Genomic DNA, 16,899 nt, shown 5'->3' on the forward strand with positions numbered 1-16,899 from the left:
TCTTCTGATATCCATGACAAGATTTTAAGAATTAATCTCAACTTAAACCAGTCACACTAGAACTATTTGTTTTCTCACCAACAAATCAATTACTATATATCAACCAAATTTTTCAGTTTCCACAGTAATTGTTAATTATTTTACCTCAAGTTTACATTGAAGAGACCATGTTTATCCTGAATTGTACCTATATCACCTTTATATATGCCAATTTTCAACCAATGTGTAAAGTCTTGTAGTGACACATAACATGGAGAAGTCGACTACTACAAAAAGTAGCTCACGTTTTCTGAAAATTCAATAAGCATACTGTTAAATTGTTATGGAAATTTATGCACAAGTAAATTGTGGCTCAAAATATGTATCTCATTCAGCCAAATTTTCAGTCATGCAAATTCATTTGCTTTTTTAGCTCACCTATCCCAAAGGGCCAAGTGAGCTTTTCTCATCACTTGCGTCCGTCGTCCTGCGTCCATCGTCCTGCGTCCGTCGTCCGTAAACTTTTACAAAAATCTTCTCCTCTGAAACTACTGGGCCAAATTTGACCAAACTTGGCCACAATCATCATTGGGGTATCTAGTTTAAAAAATATGTCCGCCATGGCTAAAAATTGAACATAGGGGTAAAATGTAGATTTTGGCTTATATCTCTGAAACCAAAGCATTTAGAGCAAATCTGACATGGGGTAAAATTGTTTATCAGGTCAAGATCTATCTGCCCTGAAATTTTCAGATGAATCTGACATCCCGTTGTTGGGTTGCTGCCCCTGAATTGGTAATTTTAAGGAAATTTTGCTGTTTTGGATATCTTGAATATTATTATGGATAGAGATAAACTGTAAACAGCAATAATGTTCAGCAAAGTAAGATCTACAAATAAGTCAACTTGACCAAAATGGTCAGTTGACCCCTTAAGGAGTTATTGCCCTTTATAGTCAATTTTTAACCATTTTTCGTAAATTTTTGTAATCTTTTACAAAAATCTTCTCCTCTGAATCTACTAAGACAAATTTAACCAAACTTGTCCACAATCATCATTAGGGTATCTAGTTTAAAAAATGTGTCTGATGACCCTGCCTGCAAACCAAGATTGCCGACATGGCTAAAAAATAGAACATAGGGTAAAATGCAGTTTTTGGCTCATATCTCTGAAACCAAAGCATTTAGAGCAAATCTTACAGGATAAAATTGTTCATTAGGTCAAGATCTATCTGCCCTGAAATTTTCAGACCAATCAGGCAACATGTTGGGTTGCTGCCCCTGAATTGGTAATTTTAAGAAAATTTTGCAGCTTTTGGTTATTATCTTGAATATTATTATAGATAGAGATAAACTGTGAACAGCAATAATGTACAGCAAAGTAAGATCTACAAATAAGTCAACATGACCAAAATTTTCAATTGACCTCTTAAGGAGTTATTGCCCTTTATAGTCAATTTTTTACAATTTTCATAAATTTTGTAAATTTTTGTAAATTTTTACAAAATATTTTTCACTGTAACTACTGGGCCAAGTTCATTATAGATAGAGATAATTGTAAGCAGCAAGAATGTTCAGTAAAGTAAGATCTACAAACACATCACCATCACCAAAACACAATTTTGTCATGAATCCATCTGTGTCCTTTGTTTAATATGCACATAGACCAAGGTGAGCGACACAGGCTCTTTAGAGCCTCTAGTTTTTTTTTAGTAAAAAGCAACATTAAAAGCACTATTTCCTATCAAAGTAGGGCTACTTTTATATATGTTCTAAATGTGAGTGGGTGAATTGTTGGTGTGACAACTTAAGAGACATACCAGTTTACTAGTTCAAAGTCGTGTTTTGCTTTGATTTTGCTTTTTAGTCAACGTGTAATAAATCATATCATATCTTGTCATATTGGAACTTGTATTGGCAAAATTGAAAGCTCAATATAAACTGACTGTAATATATGACTCTAAGAGAGAAAACATTAAATTAATGAGTTTAATGAAATAGAGTCATCTTAACACTGATCTGTACATTTGGTCTGTAATTTGTTATCATGCTTACAACAGAGATTCTTCAAATTTGTGTAATTTTTAAAAACTTTGGGCTTGAAATAATTCCCCCCTCCTCTTTTAATTGTAAGATTTACAGACAAATAAGTTTAAGGAAATCTCTGATTCCTCATATGTTATGTCAAAAAAGGAACATGCATAAAGTGTAATTATTATTATTTGTTTTATTTTAATAGATATTTTACCCAGAAACAACAGATATTTATGACCGGAAGAACATGCCAAGAAGTATCTACTGTATACATGCGCTCAGGTAAAGAAATGTAACAGTGTATTTCTTAAATTTCAGTAGTTTTGATTTTCCCCTTTCCCACCTTACCAAATTTGCACAAGCGTATTTGGAAGTATGTGCAATATCATTTTCATGGTGCTTTTTGTTGGTTCATCAGTCTGTGTCCATCTCTCATTAACATTTCCTCAAAAACCAAAAAAAACAGATGCAAATGAAAGTTGTGTAAATGTCAACAATTCAGAAACAGAACAGCTTAAAGTAACCCTAAAAAGTATTAACAGAAATACCAAGGTGAAATAAAAAGAGGGATGTCCATATGCATAAAACTGATAAAATCAAACACATCAACTTATGGAAACAAATGGAAAACAATTGTCATATTCCTGACTTTATACAGGCATTTACTGAAGAAAATGGTGGGTTAAACATGGTTTTATAGCTAAATACACCTACCTACCACTTGTATGACAGATGTTTATAGTTTCTTTATATTGACAAAGTTATGTGAGCATCCCAATCAGACATATTTGGTTAAAATGACAATAATTTATAATTTGGATCCAGCAGTCAAAGCTGTGTAAACATGCATCACAAACACACAAACACATCTGAACTAAAAATTCAAACTAACATACAAATAAATCTGAGCCAAAATTGTAAACATACCCAACAGACATACAACACAACTGACTTACAAGTTCTGGGTAAAAATAAAAAATAATTGACTGGGGACAGGCACATGCAGAATGTGGGTATTGGCAATCCCTTGGCCATCTGTCTAACCTGGGACAGAGGTGTAGTAGCACACCGTTACAAACTGTAAAAATCAGTTGCAAAAGGCTTGACTCTTCAGATTGAAACGAAGCACAAAATACATCTGACAAAAAGACAAAAAACACAGTACCTATCTTAGAGTATTGGCAGTAACTTTTCTTTAAACTTAACATATCTTGACATTTCTTTATTCTGCTTGGGAAGAATTTTTATACCACCACAATGAAAATTGGGAAGCATGTTATTAAACTATTGGTCAGCAAAGGGGGGTAATTCAACATTTACAGTTTAAAGGTAGAGTTTGCAGTGTTCTCCCCAGGATTTTTTTAAGGCGCAAAATTCAAGGGCGCGTAACTCTTTTTTTAGAGTGAACGTTTGTGATCTGAAGCAATAAGTCATAAATCATGACATGCAATATGAATTATAATGCTTTGTGTTATGTGTTTAATAATGCAGAGTATTAATGAATTACAAGAATATATATATGAAATAAATTGATTTTAAACACAAAAGTTATTTATATTCAGTCAATTAAAGAAGTCAAAATATAAATATTCATCTCTACTCTCTGCTCCTTCTAGTGATATTGTTTCAAGAAAGTGTTATTTTGTTGGACAGTCTGTTCCTCAACTTTGTCTTTATCCTCTTCAGGGTTAAGAATTAAACCCCCACTCGCAATAACTTTTGCTTATACCCCCTTTAACATTTCTAAGCCATGAAAACTCAGTCAGCCACTTGTCATTGAAACCAGAAACATGGTGCTTGCTTTTATCAATTGCTAAAACTTGAGCTTGGTTGGGATTAGGAGAAAACATGAAATCTGCTTATACTGACAGTGTAGACGGAGGTGTATTCCCCTTTTCATTAGAAGTCATTGGTCTGAAAAAACTTCTACTTCCATCATCTACCTTTTGCTTATAATTCACCCCTTTGTTATTTGCAGAGAACATGTTCATTCAGAATTAATAAAATCGAATATGGTTAAGATATTTGGTATACAAATTTTTAAAACAATTTTTTTTATAAATGAACAGCTGACTAGTTTCCGTAGTTTCACATTATGCTTCCGTGCGTATTATTGTTTAATCCTATCTTTGGCAGATAGATATAAATGAAACTTTACAAATTTGTTAAAGTTAAAACCATTGAAATTATTTACCAGTGACATTTTACAGATGCTGCGGCGATTCTGTACCCGTGTTGATTGTCACATATTTCCCGACGCACGGATTCACGATCAATGTCAGTCAATGATCATTTTATTTCTAAAAATATGACAGTTTCAGACGAATTTACCTTGCAAGCAACACTTTTTCACTTTATTAAAGTAAATCACTCCTTGTTATCTTTAATGAAACTTTATTTTAATTTTTTTACTACTAATACTTTCATTCATAGTTTTCATCGTAAATATCTTTAGCAATGTGTATTCAAATTTATCATGTGTATTCAACACGTTCATTGGTCGTGTTTAAATAGATTCTTCTTCTCGACTAATGAAAAAATTCGTTATATAAATGGTCAAGTGATCACACACACGATGCGTAAATACAATGTATTTGCGATCTATTTCTTCAATTTCTGCACTGAAGTTTTTAAAATTTTTAATTTTCTTCAAAAAATATCTATCTTCTTGATGATCATTTACGCTATTACCTGATAACATAGTCCGATAAGATTGAGATAAGCGTGGCTCAGGTAAAACTTATTATCAGTTATTGCGTAACACTGACCGACCCATCAGCGGTGATCAGTAACTTGACAATTTTAACCAACATTTATAATGAAAATGTGAAAATTAACACGCTGCGGGATCAAGTATTATGGGACAGTGGCAAATTAAGACGCTGCGGGATCTACAAAAATATTATGAAGGCGCTGCGGCACCGCAGCGTCATATCGGTCTGGGGAGAACACTGGTTTGTTAGGAAAATGTTTTACAATGCTAATAGAGTTGGATATTAGCAAACTAAAGTTGCTTAAACCTGCTTCATTTGGACTCTGTTGGATAGTTGTCTATTAGGCAATCAGTGAACACCTCGTTTTATAGTCTTAAAATGATGGTTAGTTTTATTGAAAATGTGTTGCATATTTCTCCCACTGCATAGCATTGTACTCCTTATATTTTAATTAGTGAACAGTATTTTGTTGGTTGCCCTGCAAGTATGTCTTGATTGTAAAACACATATGATGCACAGTGGGCCAGCATGTTTCTAAATCACATATGATACAGTTCTCAGAAAGTAGAAAATCTACATCCATATAATTTGGTGTGCAGATGCATCTTGGAGGGATGTGCAGTAAAGTGATGCGTACATGTATCATATAAGATTTTTGAATGGTTTTGATTTTTAGCTCCATAATATAAGATTTCTATGTGCTTGTCCACTTCTCAGGTACTAACAGAGACTGATTAACTAAAATCTGTGTATTTTGTCAAGCATCAAGTTGTTCTCCCCACGTTATTTCATCAAGTAAATACTTAAAATGAACTTAAGATAGATAGTATAAATTATATTATTCATAATTTTGAAAGCTTGTGAATGCATTATTAAATTTTACACCTGTGCACATGTGTGGACTTCTTTTCAATTTTTTTTTGCTCATAACCTAAAATGGTATACCCTTGTCTGTCCATCCGTCTGTCAGTCATTCGGTCCGTCGCCAACACTTCGGTCAATACCTCATAAATTTTCATGAAACTTTGGTGAATTGTTTATATCTATTGACATAAGCTCCCTTTTGATTTTTATAAATTTTAGATTTTAAGTTTTCTGAGTTATGGGATTTTATTCATAAAAAAATTAGGGATTTTCCAGCTCTCTGACTATAACTCAAAAATGCTTTTAGCAATTTTCATGAAATTTTGGTGAATTGTTTTTATATATATTGACATAAGATCCCTTTTGATTTAAAAAAAATTCTGATTTCATGTTTTGGAGTATTGGGACTTCGTTCATAAAATAGTGGTGATTTTCCCGTTTTCAGACCATTACTCAAAATAGCTTTGAACAGTTTTCATGAAAATTTGGTGACTTGTTTATATCTATTGAAATAAGCTCCCTTTAGGTTTTATTCATAAATTTCTGGTCAAACAGTGCAGAGTTATGGAACTTTATTCGTGGAAAAATCGTAGGAAATTGTCTATTTACACACTTTGGATGGTTATAGAATTTTATTTGTTCAGATATCGAGGCCAGAAGCTTAGTTAAACTTGAGGTAGCCTTTATAGTGCCAAATTATTCATGTTTAATAGTGTCAATGGGTACCACTATGTGTGCATGTCTTAAGCTCACCTGGCCACAAGGCAAAGTGAGCTTTTCTCATCACTTGGCGTCTGTCGTCTGTCGTTATTGTTGTCTGTCAACTTTTACAAAAGTCTTCATTGCTAAAAATAGAACATCAGGGTAAAATGCAAGTTTTGTCTATCATCTTGAAAACCATTATGAAAAGAGAAAATCTGACTGGAGCAGAATTGTTTAGAATGTTGAGATCTACCTGCTGTTCATTTAAGTCTAAACTGTCAGACACCTTATATTGGAGTTATCGCCCTTAAATTTCATATTTATAAATTTTTTGACAAGATCTACAAATAAGTCAAGATGGCTGATATTATCAGACGACTTATTGGTACTCAAGTTTCTTTCTATCTATTATAGTTTTCAAGATATGCGGCAAAAATGCAAAAAATTGGTAAAAATCATCATTAAAGAGCAACAATTAAAGGAGTTTTTACTTAAGTTTATATATTCTGTTGGAACTCCATTATTGTTGGAGTTATTGCTCTTTAATGATGATTTTTACCAATTTTTTGCATTTTTGCCGCATATCTTGAAAACTATAATAGATAGAAAGAAACTTTTTGAAGCAAAAATTATCAACAAATCAAGATCTACAAATAAGTCAAACATGACTGAAATCCCGTCGTAGCAGAGGGGGCTTAAGTTTTACCCTTGTCCGTCTGTACGTCCGTCCGTACGTCCCGAAATTGGTTTCCGTTCTCTAACTTCAGTTTGCCTCAACCAAATGTTATGAAACTTATACACAATGCTTATTACCACAAAACACAGATCAAGTTTGAATTTTGGTGGCGTCACTTTAACCGATCTAGAGTTATGCCCCTTTATAAAAGGAAATATTGCAAAATTTTTAGTTTCCGTTCTCTAACTTAAGTTTGCCTCAACCAAATGTTATGAAACTTATACACAATGCTTATTACCACAAAACACAGATCAAGTTTGAATTTTGGTGGTGTCACTTTAACCGATCTAGAGTTATGCCCCTTTATAAAAGGAAAAATTGCAAAATTTTTATTTTCTTCTAAATATCAAGTTTATATAATATATTTTTAAAATTGGAGTTATCTTCCTTTGACCATGATTATAGTTGAATCAACTACAATCATTGCTTTATACAATGCAATGTTTAATTCTGACTTCCACTGATAAAACACAGATCAAGTTGAATTTGGGTAGTGTCACTTTAACCATTATTGAGTTATGCCCCTTTATAAATAGAAAGATTGCAAAATTTTTTAGTGTTTATTCTGTAACTGAAGTTTTCCCCAGTCAAACATTATGAAACCTATACACAATATTCATTACCACAAAACTCAGTAAGGATCAAGTATAATTTTTTTGTTTCAGTTCTCTAACTTGAGTTTGCCTCAACCAAATGTTATGAAACTTATACACAATGCTTATTACTACATAATACAGATTAAGTACGAAATAAGGTGGCAACACTTTTACCATTCTAGAGTTATGTCCCTTTATAAACATAAAAATTGCTGAATTTTTTAGTTTGTCTCCACCAAATGTTGTAAAACTTATACACAACCGTTCTAGAGTTATGCGTGTTTACAAATAGAAAAATTGCTGAATTTTTAGTTTCTGTTCTCTACTTAAGTTAGCCTCAACCAAATGTTATGAGACTTACACACAATGCTTATTACCACAAAACTCAGATCAAGTTCAAATTTGGGTAGCGTCACTTTTACCGTTCTTGAGTTATGTCCCTGTATAACTATATGATATGCAAGCGGGGGCATCATCTGTGTCCACATGTGGACACTATCCACATTTATTGCATATTATTTTGAAAACTATAAAAGATAGATAGAAACTGTATATAGCAAAAATTATCAGCGAGACAAGATCTACAAATAAGCCATCATAGCTGAAATCTTTAGTCGACTTGTTTTTTCAGTTATTTCCCTTTGAAGATGTGTTTACCATTTTTATTTTTTTAGTTTTTGCCTATTATCTTGAAAAATGTATTAGATACAAATGTAGATAGAAACTTTAAAAAGCAAAAATGATCAGCAGGACAAGATCTACATATACTTCAACATGACTGAAATTGTAGAGTTATTGCCTTTTCTTGATGATTTTTACCAAAAAATGTCTATTGTTGAAGATGCAGGTAAGTGACACCAGGGGGGAGGGTGTTCTATTTGAGCAGTGCTCACAGTATTTCTAGTTGATCATATAAATTCATTTAAAGCATAAAGGCAAGCTAAAAGGGTGATGTGCATATCATGCGCTCATGGCACAGCTATTTATTAGTTTTATCATTCAATCAGTTTAAATCATTTATTGATCAAATTATTTAGATGCAAACCAATTAAATATTAGAAACAATTTGAAGGTTAATTGGTTGATTGACAGCTAAGTAAACTATAAAGTAATGGACATCAATCATTCTTTTTGAAATTGTTTCTTATATTTATGAGGCAAACTAACAGTTACTCCAACCTTCTTTTTACACTTGCCTAACTTTATTAAGTTTATTTCTCAAATATTATTCCATTTTATTCCTTTTCACACTCAGATTTATTCTTATTTCCATCATGTCCATAACTATTCAATTATTATGCAAGGTTTCTGAAGACAACTTTTTGGACAATGTACATATTGTTATCATATATTACCTTTGATGATGAATTGTACTGCATGCTTTATTTGTTCTATTTTATTTTTCAGTTTGTTCTGCTTCAAATTAGGAATTGCTCCACAGATACAAGATCTTTATGGAAAAGTACAGTTTACAGGTGAGGTCTGGAAAACAGGTGCACATGAGAAAACAGTATTTTTTTTAGTATCTGCAATATACAGCTCTTTGGTATTATACATGTAAGCATTATCTTGGTTTACCAGCTGTGAAGTGAAATGCATATTTTCAAACCCTTTCGGGTCAATCTGATTTTTGCTCTGCCATTTTTGATTTGCTTGTCCCAGAGTGTAAGATAAGATAAACCATAAGAGGTCATGTTGAAATGGCCTGTTACTATCAATCATATTTTTACCTACAAAAGTTTATTTTTGACTTTTGTTTACAAAAAAAAATGTTTTAAAACAGGTAAACTGAAAATTGATTGATTGATTGATGATTGCTTTATGCCACATCAGCACAAAAAGGCTATATCGCAGCGATGGTAAACTGAGCAATATAGTCTGGTAATTTGATGTTGTAACCATGTAATTTCCTTGCATCATTCAGACATTATGCACCACCTGATTGTAAACACTTCTTGATTGTCCAAAACAGTTAATTTCCATGGTTATGTTCTATCTTTTTCACTTTAAATTTGAAGTTGATAAACATTAAATCAATATAATGGTAAAATTTTGTTTTAATTGTGTTTTAAATTAAAAATTATGTTTTTCAGGGAAAATTTATAATCAAAAGTGACAGTTTTCATCTATTTTAGGAGTTATTGTCCTTCTTTGTGGATTTTTTTACCAATTTAAACATTATTGCATATTAACTTTATTAATATAATAGATAGGCAGAAAATGTAAACATAAAAAATTATCATCAATACAAGATCTAGATCTCCACAAATACCATTATTACTGAAATAATCTATTGAATCTGTATACAAGTTATTGTCCTTAAATGGAGACTTGACTTATTGATTAGCAGTACAAGATCTGCTATCAAGTTGCATGACCGAGACTAAAAATTCCTTTCAGTTTTTGGTCTAAAATGACAATTTTTGCTAATAATTTTAACTTTTGTTTCAAAGATTGACCCAATTTAAAGCAACCTTTACATGAGTGATTGTACTTATTGCTCTAAATGAATTTTGATGAACTTAAGTGTTATTGGATGTTGAAAACAATGATGTAGAACCAGTAAACAACGAATGTTATTAACAGATTGAAATTGAGATATAAAATCATTTCTTAGTATATATTTGGCTTTGAGCGTTCCTGATGAAGGTAAATCCAGAAAAGCGATTCAGACACATGAAATTTATAACGTGTTGTTTTCATTTATTTTTTTAGTAGAGGGCCAATTTGATTTTGTGGTAGTGATTGTTTATTAAGAGTTAATACTAATACGGCCTATTTTTACTTGATAAGCAATTCAGACATATTTATAGAAATCAGGACAGAAAAAGTAGTAAGACCAGAACTAGAATCTTATTTTGCATTAGCCCCAGAGTCCCCAAAAATCAAATTGTTTCAATATATAATTTTACATTTTTATACGACCGCAAACATTTTTGCGGTCGAATATTGGTATGACGTTGGCTTCGTCGTTGTCGTCGTCGTCCGAAGACACATTGGTTTTCGCACTCTAACTTTAGTTTAAGTGAATGGAATTTTACCATAAGGTTCAATACCACAAAAGGAAGATTGAGATTGATTTTGGGGGTTATGGTTACCAACAGTTAAGGAAGTAGGGGCCAAAAAGGGGCCAAAAATAAGCATTTTTGTAACTTCCAGACTTAACTTGTGTGTAAGTGTATGGATCTCTCTGACATTGTACCACAAGGTTCCATATCACAAAGGGAATGCTGGGATTGATTTTGGGGGTAATTGCCTCAAAATATTAGGTATTAGGGGCCAAAAAAAGGGGCAAAAAACAAGCATTTTTCTAGTTTCATGACAATAACTTGTGTGAAAGTGTATGGATCTTTCTGAAATTGTACTACAAGGTTTTTTTCTTTTAAAATTTTCCATTTTAAGTTGGTTATTTCTGATTTATATTTAAAAGCAAATAATAATGATATGGTAGGAGATAAACACCAAACAGGATGTGTGAATTATTATATAATAAGTATTGTGCAATAGCAAGAAATTTTCAATTGCACAGTATTGCACAATAGCAAGAAATTTTCAATTGCACAGTATTGCGCAATAGCAAGAAATCTTCAATTGCACAGAATTGCGCAATAGCAAGAAATATCCAATAGCACAATATTGCGCAATAGCAAGAAATTGTCAATTGTGCAGTATTGCGCAATAGCAAGAAATATTCAATTGCACAGTATTGTGCAAAAGAAGATACTTCGTATAAATTGCTTATTTCTTGACCAATTTCAATGGGGTTTTATTCTTGAATTCTTGGGGTTCTTTAATATGCTGAATCTAACCCTGTATTAAGTTTTTGGATTTTGGGCCCCGTTTTTAAATTGGTCCACATTGAGGTCCAAAGGGTCCAAAATTAAACTTTGTTTGATTTCATCAAAAATTGAATTATTGGGGTTCTTTGATATGCCGAATCTAACCGTGTATTTAGATTCTTAATTTTTGGTTCCGTTTTCAAATTGGTCTATATAAGGTCCAAAGGGTCCAAAATTAAACTAAGTTTGATTTTAACAAAAATTGAATTCTTAGGGTTCTTTGATATGCTGAATCTAAACATGTATTTAGATTTTTGATTATGGGCCCAGTTTTCAAGTTGGTCCAAATCAGGGTCCAAAATTAAACTTTGTTTGATTTCAACAAAAATTGAATATATGGGGTTCTTTGATATGCTGAATCTAACCATGTATTTAGATTTTTGATTTTTGGGCCCCGTTATCAACTTTGTCCACATTGAGGTCAAAAGGGTCCAAAATTAAACTTTGTTTGATTTCTTCAAAAATTGAATTCTTGGGGTTCTTTGATATGCTGAATCTAACCATGTATTTAGATTTTGGATATTGGACCCTAATAGGTGAATGTCCAATTTAAAATTTTTAAGTTCTTAGACCACATTCATTCTGTGTCAGAAACCTATGCTGTGTCAAATATTTAATCACAATCCAAATTCAGAGCTGTATCAAGCTTGAATGTTGTGTCCATACTTGCCCCAACTGTTCAGGGTACGACCTCTGCGGTCGTATCAAGCTGCGCCCTGCGGAGCATTTTATTATAATTTCAGAAGAGGAAATAAGTGCCATGAGATCAGAGTTGGAAAAATATGGAATACAAATGCCAGCATTTAGTAAAATTGGGGGGATACTTGCAAATGAGGTAAAATTACTTTAAATTAAAAAATTAGAAAACTTTCAATGAGGTTATTGTCTTTGTTGGTTAGCAAAATATCTGCATTACTGTGAAAGTATTTAAATGTTTCATTGGCACTTCATATACAAGATGAAAATGATGGATGACTTTATCTTCCAATGGCAAAAGGCATATTCAATACAAGAACATGTTAATGTAATATGAAAATGAATCCTGTTTTGTGCTGATTTTCAAGTTTTTGGTTTGACCTGGCTGGGGATTGAACCCAAGACCTCTTGCACTGAAGGCAAGCTCACTACCATGAGACCAGCAACCTCAAAAACAAAGTTTGTGGTAATCTGTATAGAGGAATCATATTGTATGTCTATCAGTTTTGAATACATTAGTTGTCCATTATCCTAGTCACTTCAAACTTGGGAGTTTGATACATTATTGTAAGCAAGCATTATGACATGCAGAAATTTGCGTGCATTTATTATTGCAATTGTTGTACAATGAACATAAATGCTGAATGCAGGATTGATTATTGTGACTTTAGAATTTCTGCATACAAAAATGCTATCAAAATTGAAAATGAGTGTTTTTACCTGCGTCGCCGAAGGTGGAATAGGGTCTTAATAACCACTTGACTCTGTCTGTCCTTCCGAAAGAAAACTGTCATCAAAAGTTTTCTTGGCTTCTATGAAAGGGAATGATTTAAAATGTGGTCTACAGCTTTATATTGTTGAGTTGTAGTGAGTAAGCAGTATTTACATCTGCCATTTAGCCATTTCTTGTTTTCCAATTGTCTAAAATTTTACAACACTCATTATAGAAGGAAAAATTTCGTCAAACTTGAAAGGGAATGATTAGATATTTGATCTGCTGCTTGATAATGTTAAGTTGTAGTGAGTTAGCAATTTTTACATCTTCCGTGTAGCCACTTCCTGTTTGCAGATAGTAAGAAATTTTGCAACACACATTGTATAATGAAAAAAAATTTTTAAAACTTTTCTTGGCTCCTTTTGAAGTGAATGATTTTAATATTTGGTCTAGGAATGATCAGTTATGCTCCAGTATACATGTTACCTCAAACTATTGCATGCAGCGGCGGAGGTCTAGACCCAATATTGGTCTTGTTATTCATGTGCAACCTATCTCTTTGCAATTTTAACAATAATATAAACATCACAGACATTTCTGAATTTACAGTAACTCTTTTTTTGGGATAATTTCAGATGACAGTTGATGATGCTGCATGTAAGTTTGTCTTTAGTTACTTATTTAAGGGGTTCTTTTGCAGATTACTCTTTTAATTTCATTTAATATCTTTATTTCAAATTTTTTCTTACTTGTACTTATACAAATAAAGTATCCTGTAACTCCACTTCTATTTTGAACAAACGGTAATGTGAATATTTCTTTATGGATAACAGTTCATTTTTGGCTCTCTCTGCGGTGTGCGTTTAAACTATGTCGATTCTTTTTGAAAATCAGAGACAACTATTTAAATTTAAACAACTAAACCTTAAAGTGCTGGGTGTAAATTACAGGATAAAAACAATATATGTACATTGTTGTATATTTAAAATTTATTTGTACTTGCTACGAAACATGAGAAAAATCTGGCGAGCCTCCTTTTTCATCCCGTTTCTAAAGCTCATACAAATAACTTTTATATTTTCCAACAATGTACATATATTGTATATTTATATATGTGTTTAGTTTTGATATTATTAGATTAAATATCTGCCAACCAATTCATTTTCAATGGAAACTGGATTTATGATGCAATTTTTAGTGGAAGTTATTACTTTTCCCATTTGAAATTGAATGAAGTAACATGTTCTTTCCTGTTATTTATTACATTTGTTTCTTATTCAAAATCAATGATATTGAAATGATTATTATTTGAAAAATGGTCTTAATGTCAAAGTAAAACATGATTTTTTGCCATGCTTTTAATACTTTGACCACTGGAAATATTGATAAACCCAAACTTGTATTTTTCTGCAAGATTTTGTAACTTGCAGTGACAATTAATGTATTGAGTAGGCAATAATTTATAATAATACATTTAGCCTTTAATTTATTATTTGGTATGTTAGTAGTGTGATTTTAAACTAATACATACCATTGAAGGATACTTATCTTTTTTATTTATTTTTGAGCTTCTGACATTCCTTAGTATTATGTAAATTAGGTCACATAATAACATAATTGAGGTTCCAATTGTGGTAAAAAAAAATGCCTTATATACATACATACCCCTGCTGTTACCAGAATACATATTGATGTCTGTGAGAAGTGATCCTTTCACTCTACTCGACACCTTTTGTTATCCACAATATGATATGCTATTCCAAATTGATTCTCAATGTAAACAATTATCCATTGTCAGCTATTTTTAAAATGGCCACCAAAATATATAAAAATTTCAGATTGCTTAAATTTCAACTAAACTTGATATCTGTGTGTGCTGTAGAACATATCCCAAATTAACTCTTGGTTGCAAATTGTACAAAAAATGGTACTGTGTGAACATGTGTTGGTTTGTTTGTATTAGTATTAATCATTTGTTTCTTTGCATCACACAAAAATGTGCAAACAGGACTCAGTTTTCTATAGTTCATGTGTTTAGTTTATATCTCATCGATGTTTTCCCCACATGTCTCTTCATTCATGTGAACCAGCTGTTGCATCTGAAAAACAATATTTTAATAGCTCTTTGTTATGGTATTCTTTTCAGTGCATGCTGCCATTATTGCAATAAATGAGGCAATAGACAACAAAAATTCAGAAGAAACCATGACAGCACTTCAGAACCCCTCAGCATTGTTGACTCAATTGCATGGCGAAAGTGCTGAGAAATATCAAAATTTGTTGTTTGCAGCAAAGGAAACTAAAGCTGAAGCAGCAAGAAACAGGGTTTGTAGACAAGTTTAATGTAGAGGATCTAGCATGGATCAGGATAAATATCTTAAGATTTATTATGCCCTTGTCTGTCTGTACGTACGTCCCAAAATTGGTTTCTGTTCTCTAACTTTAGTTTGCCTCAACCAAATGTTATGAAACTTATACACAATGCTTGTTACCACACAAAACACAGATCAAATTTCAATTTTGGTGGCATCTCTTTTACCATTCTAGACTTATGCCCTTTACAAATGGAAAAATTGCTGAATTTTTCGTTTCCGTTCTCTAACTTTAGTTTGCCAGAACGAAATGTTATGAAACACAATGCTTATTACCACAAAACACAGATCAAGTACAAATTTGGGTTGTGTCACTTTTACAGTTCTTGAGTTATATCCCTTTATAATGTTATATTCAAAGGGGGGGGCATCATCTGTGTCCCATGGACACATTCCCCATTTATATGTGGTCAAACTGTTTGAATATGGGCCATGGGCTTCATGATTATTTTGTAGCCGCTTCTGTGCCCAAATCTTTCACCATTACAGTGAGTGCCACAGACTGGTTCAGTAATTTTCAAAAGTAGTAAGAACTATACTCATATGTGATGTTTTAGTCAGTCATTCATGAAAGATCAGTGGTTGAAGATGATTCAAGGTATACCTGAATACCTGAAAGAGATCACAACCCCCTTAAAACAGTTTGATGCTTGATGAAAAAATAATAAAACAGCTTCAATAAAATGCACAGCAGACACCATGGTCAGTTTTATAAGGCCCTAAAAACAAGCAAAAAAATTGAATAACACTTCTTACCCCCCAAAAATATCAAAATTTAAATTTGTAAAACCATTTACTTATACAGTATCTATATTGATCTTTTTGACTAGTATAATTTTTATGCCCCCGCCGTAGCGGAGGGGGCATAAAGTTTTACCCTTGTCCGTCTGTACGTACGTCCGTCCGTACGTCCCGAAATTGGTTTCCGTTCTCTAACTTGAGTTTGCCTCAACTAAATGTTATGAAACTTATACACAATGCTTATTACCACAAAACACAGATCAAGTTTGAATTTTGGTGGCGTCACTTTAACCGATCTAGAGTTATGCCCCTTTATAAAAGGAAATATTGCAAAATTTTTAGTTTCCGTTCTCTAACTTAAGTTTGTCTCAACCAAATGTTATGAAACTTATACACAATGCTTATTACCACAAAACACAGATCAAGTTTGAATTTTGGTGGTGTCACTTTAACCGATCTAGAGTTATGCTCCTTTATAAAAGGGAAAATTGCAAAATTTTTATTTTCTTCTAAATATCAAGTTTAATAATATATTTTTAAAATTGGAGTTATCTTCCTTTGACCATGATTATAGTTGAATTAACTACAATCAATGCTTTATACAATGCAATGTTTAATTTTGACTTCCACTGATAAAACACAGATCAAGTTGAATTTGGGTAGTGTCACTTTAACCATTATTGAGTTATGCCCCTTTATAAATAGAAAGATTGCAAAATTTTTTAGTTTCCATTCTGTAACTGAAGTTTTCCCCAGCCAAACATTATGAAACCTATACACAATATTCATTACCACAAAACGCAGTAAGGATCAAGTACAATTTTTTTGTTTCAGTTCTCTAACTTGAGTTTGCCTCAACCAAATGTTATGAAACTTATACACAATGCTTATTACTACATAATACAGATTAAG

The 16,899-nt window shown here is 32.2% G+C and overlaps 2 protein-coding genes across 2 annotated transcripts in view; one reads left to right on the top strand and one right to left on the bottom strand.

Moving 5' to 3' along the window:
* Nucleotides 1-16,899, bottom strand: part of LOC127733162 (uncharacterized) — a 593,316-nt gene that overhangs the window by 522,514 nt on the left and 53,903 nt on the right. The window lies entirely within an intron of this gene.
* The window catches only part of LOC127733112 (ras GTPase-activating-like protein IQGAP1), a 231,346-nt gene that overhangs the window by 37,262 nt on the left and 177,185 nt on the right, over nt 1-16,899 (top strand). The window contains exons 5-9 of the mRNA XM_052242397.1: nt 2,218-2,294; nt 9,032-9,099; nt 12,207-12,298; nt 13,510-13,531; nt 15,021-15,199. Coding sequence (XP_052098357.1) covers nt 2,218-2,294; nt 9,032-9,099; nt 12,207-12,298; nt 13,510-13,531; nt 15,021-15,199 — 438 coding nt within the window. The remainder of the gene's footprint in view (nt 1-2,217; nt 2,295-9,031; nt 9,100-12,206; nt 12,299-13,509; nt 13,532-15,020; nt 15,200-16,899) is intronic.

The sequence above is a fragment of the Mytilus californianus genome, unplaced genomic scaffold, assembly GCF_021869535.1.
Source record: "Mytilus californianus isolate M0D057914Y unplaced genomic scaffold, xbMytCali1.0.p SCAF_3, whole genome shotgun sequence".
NCBI lineage: Eukaryota > Metazoa > Mollusca > Bivalvia > Mytilida > Mytilidae > Mytilus > Mytilus californianus.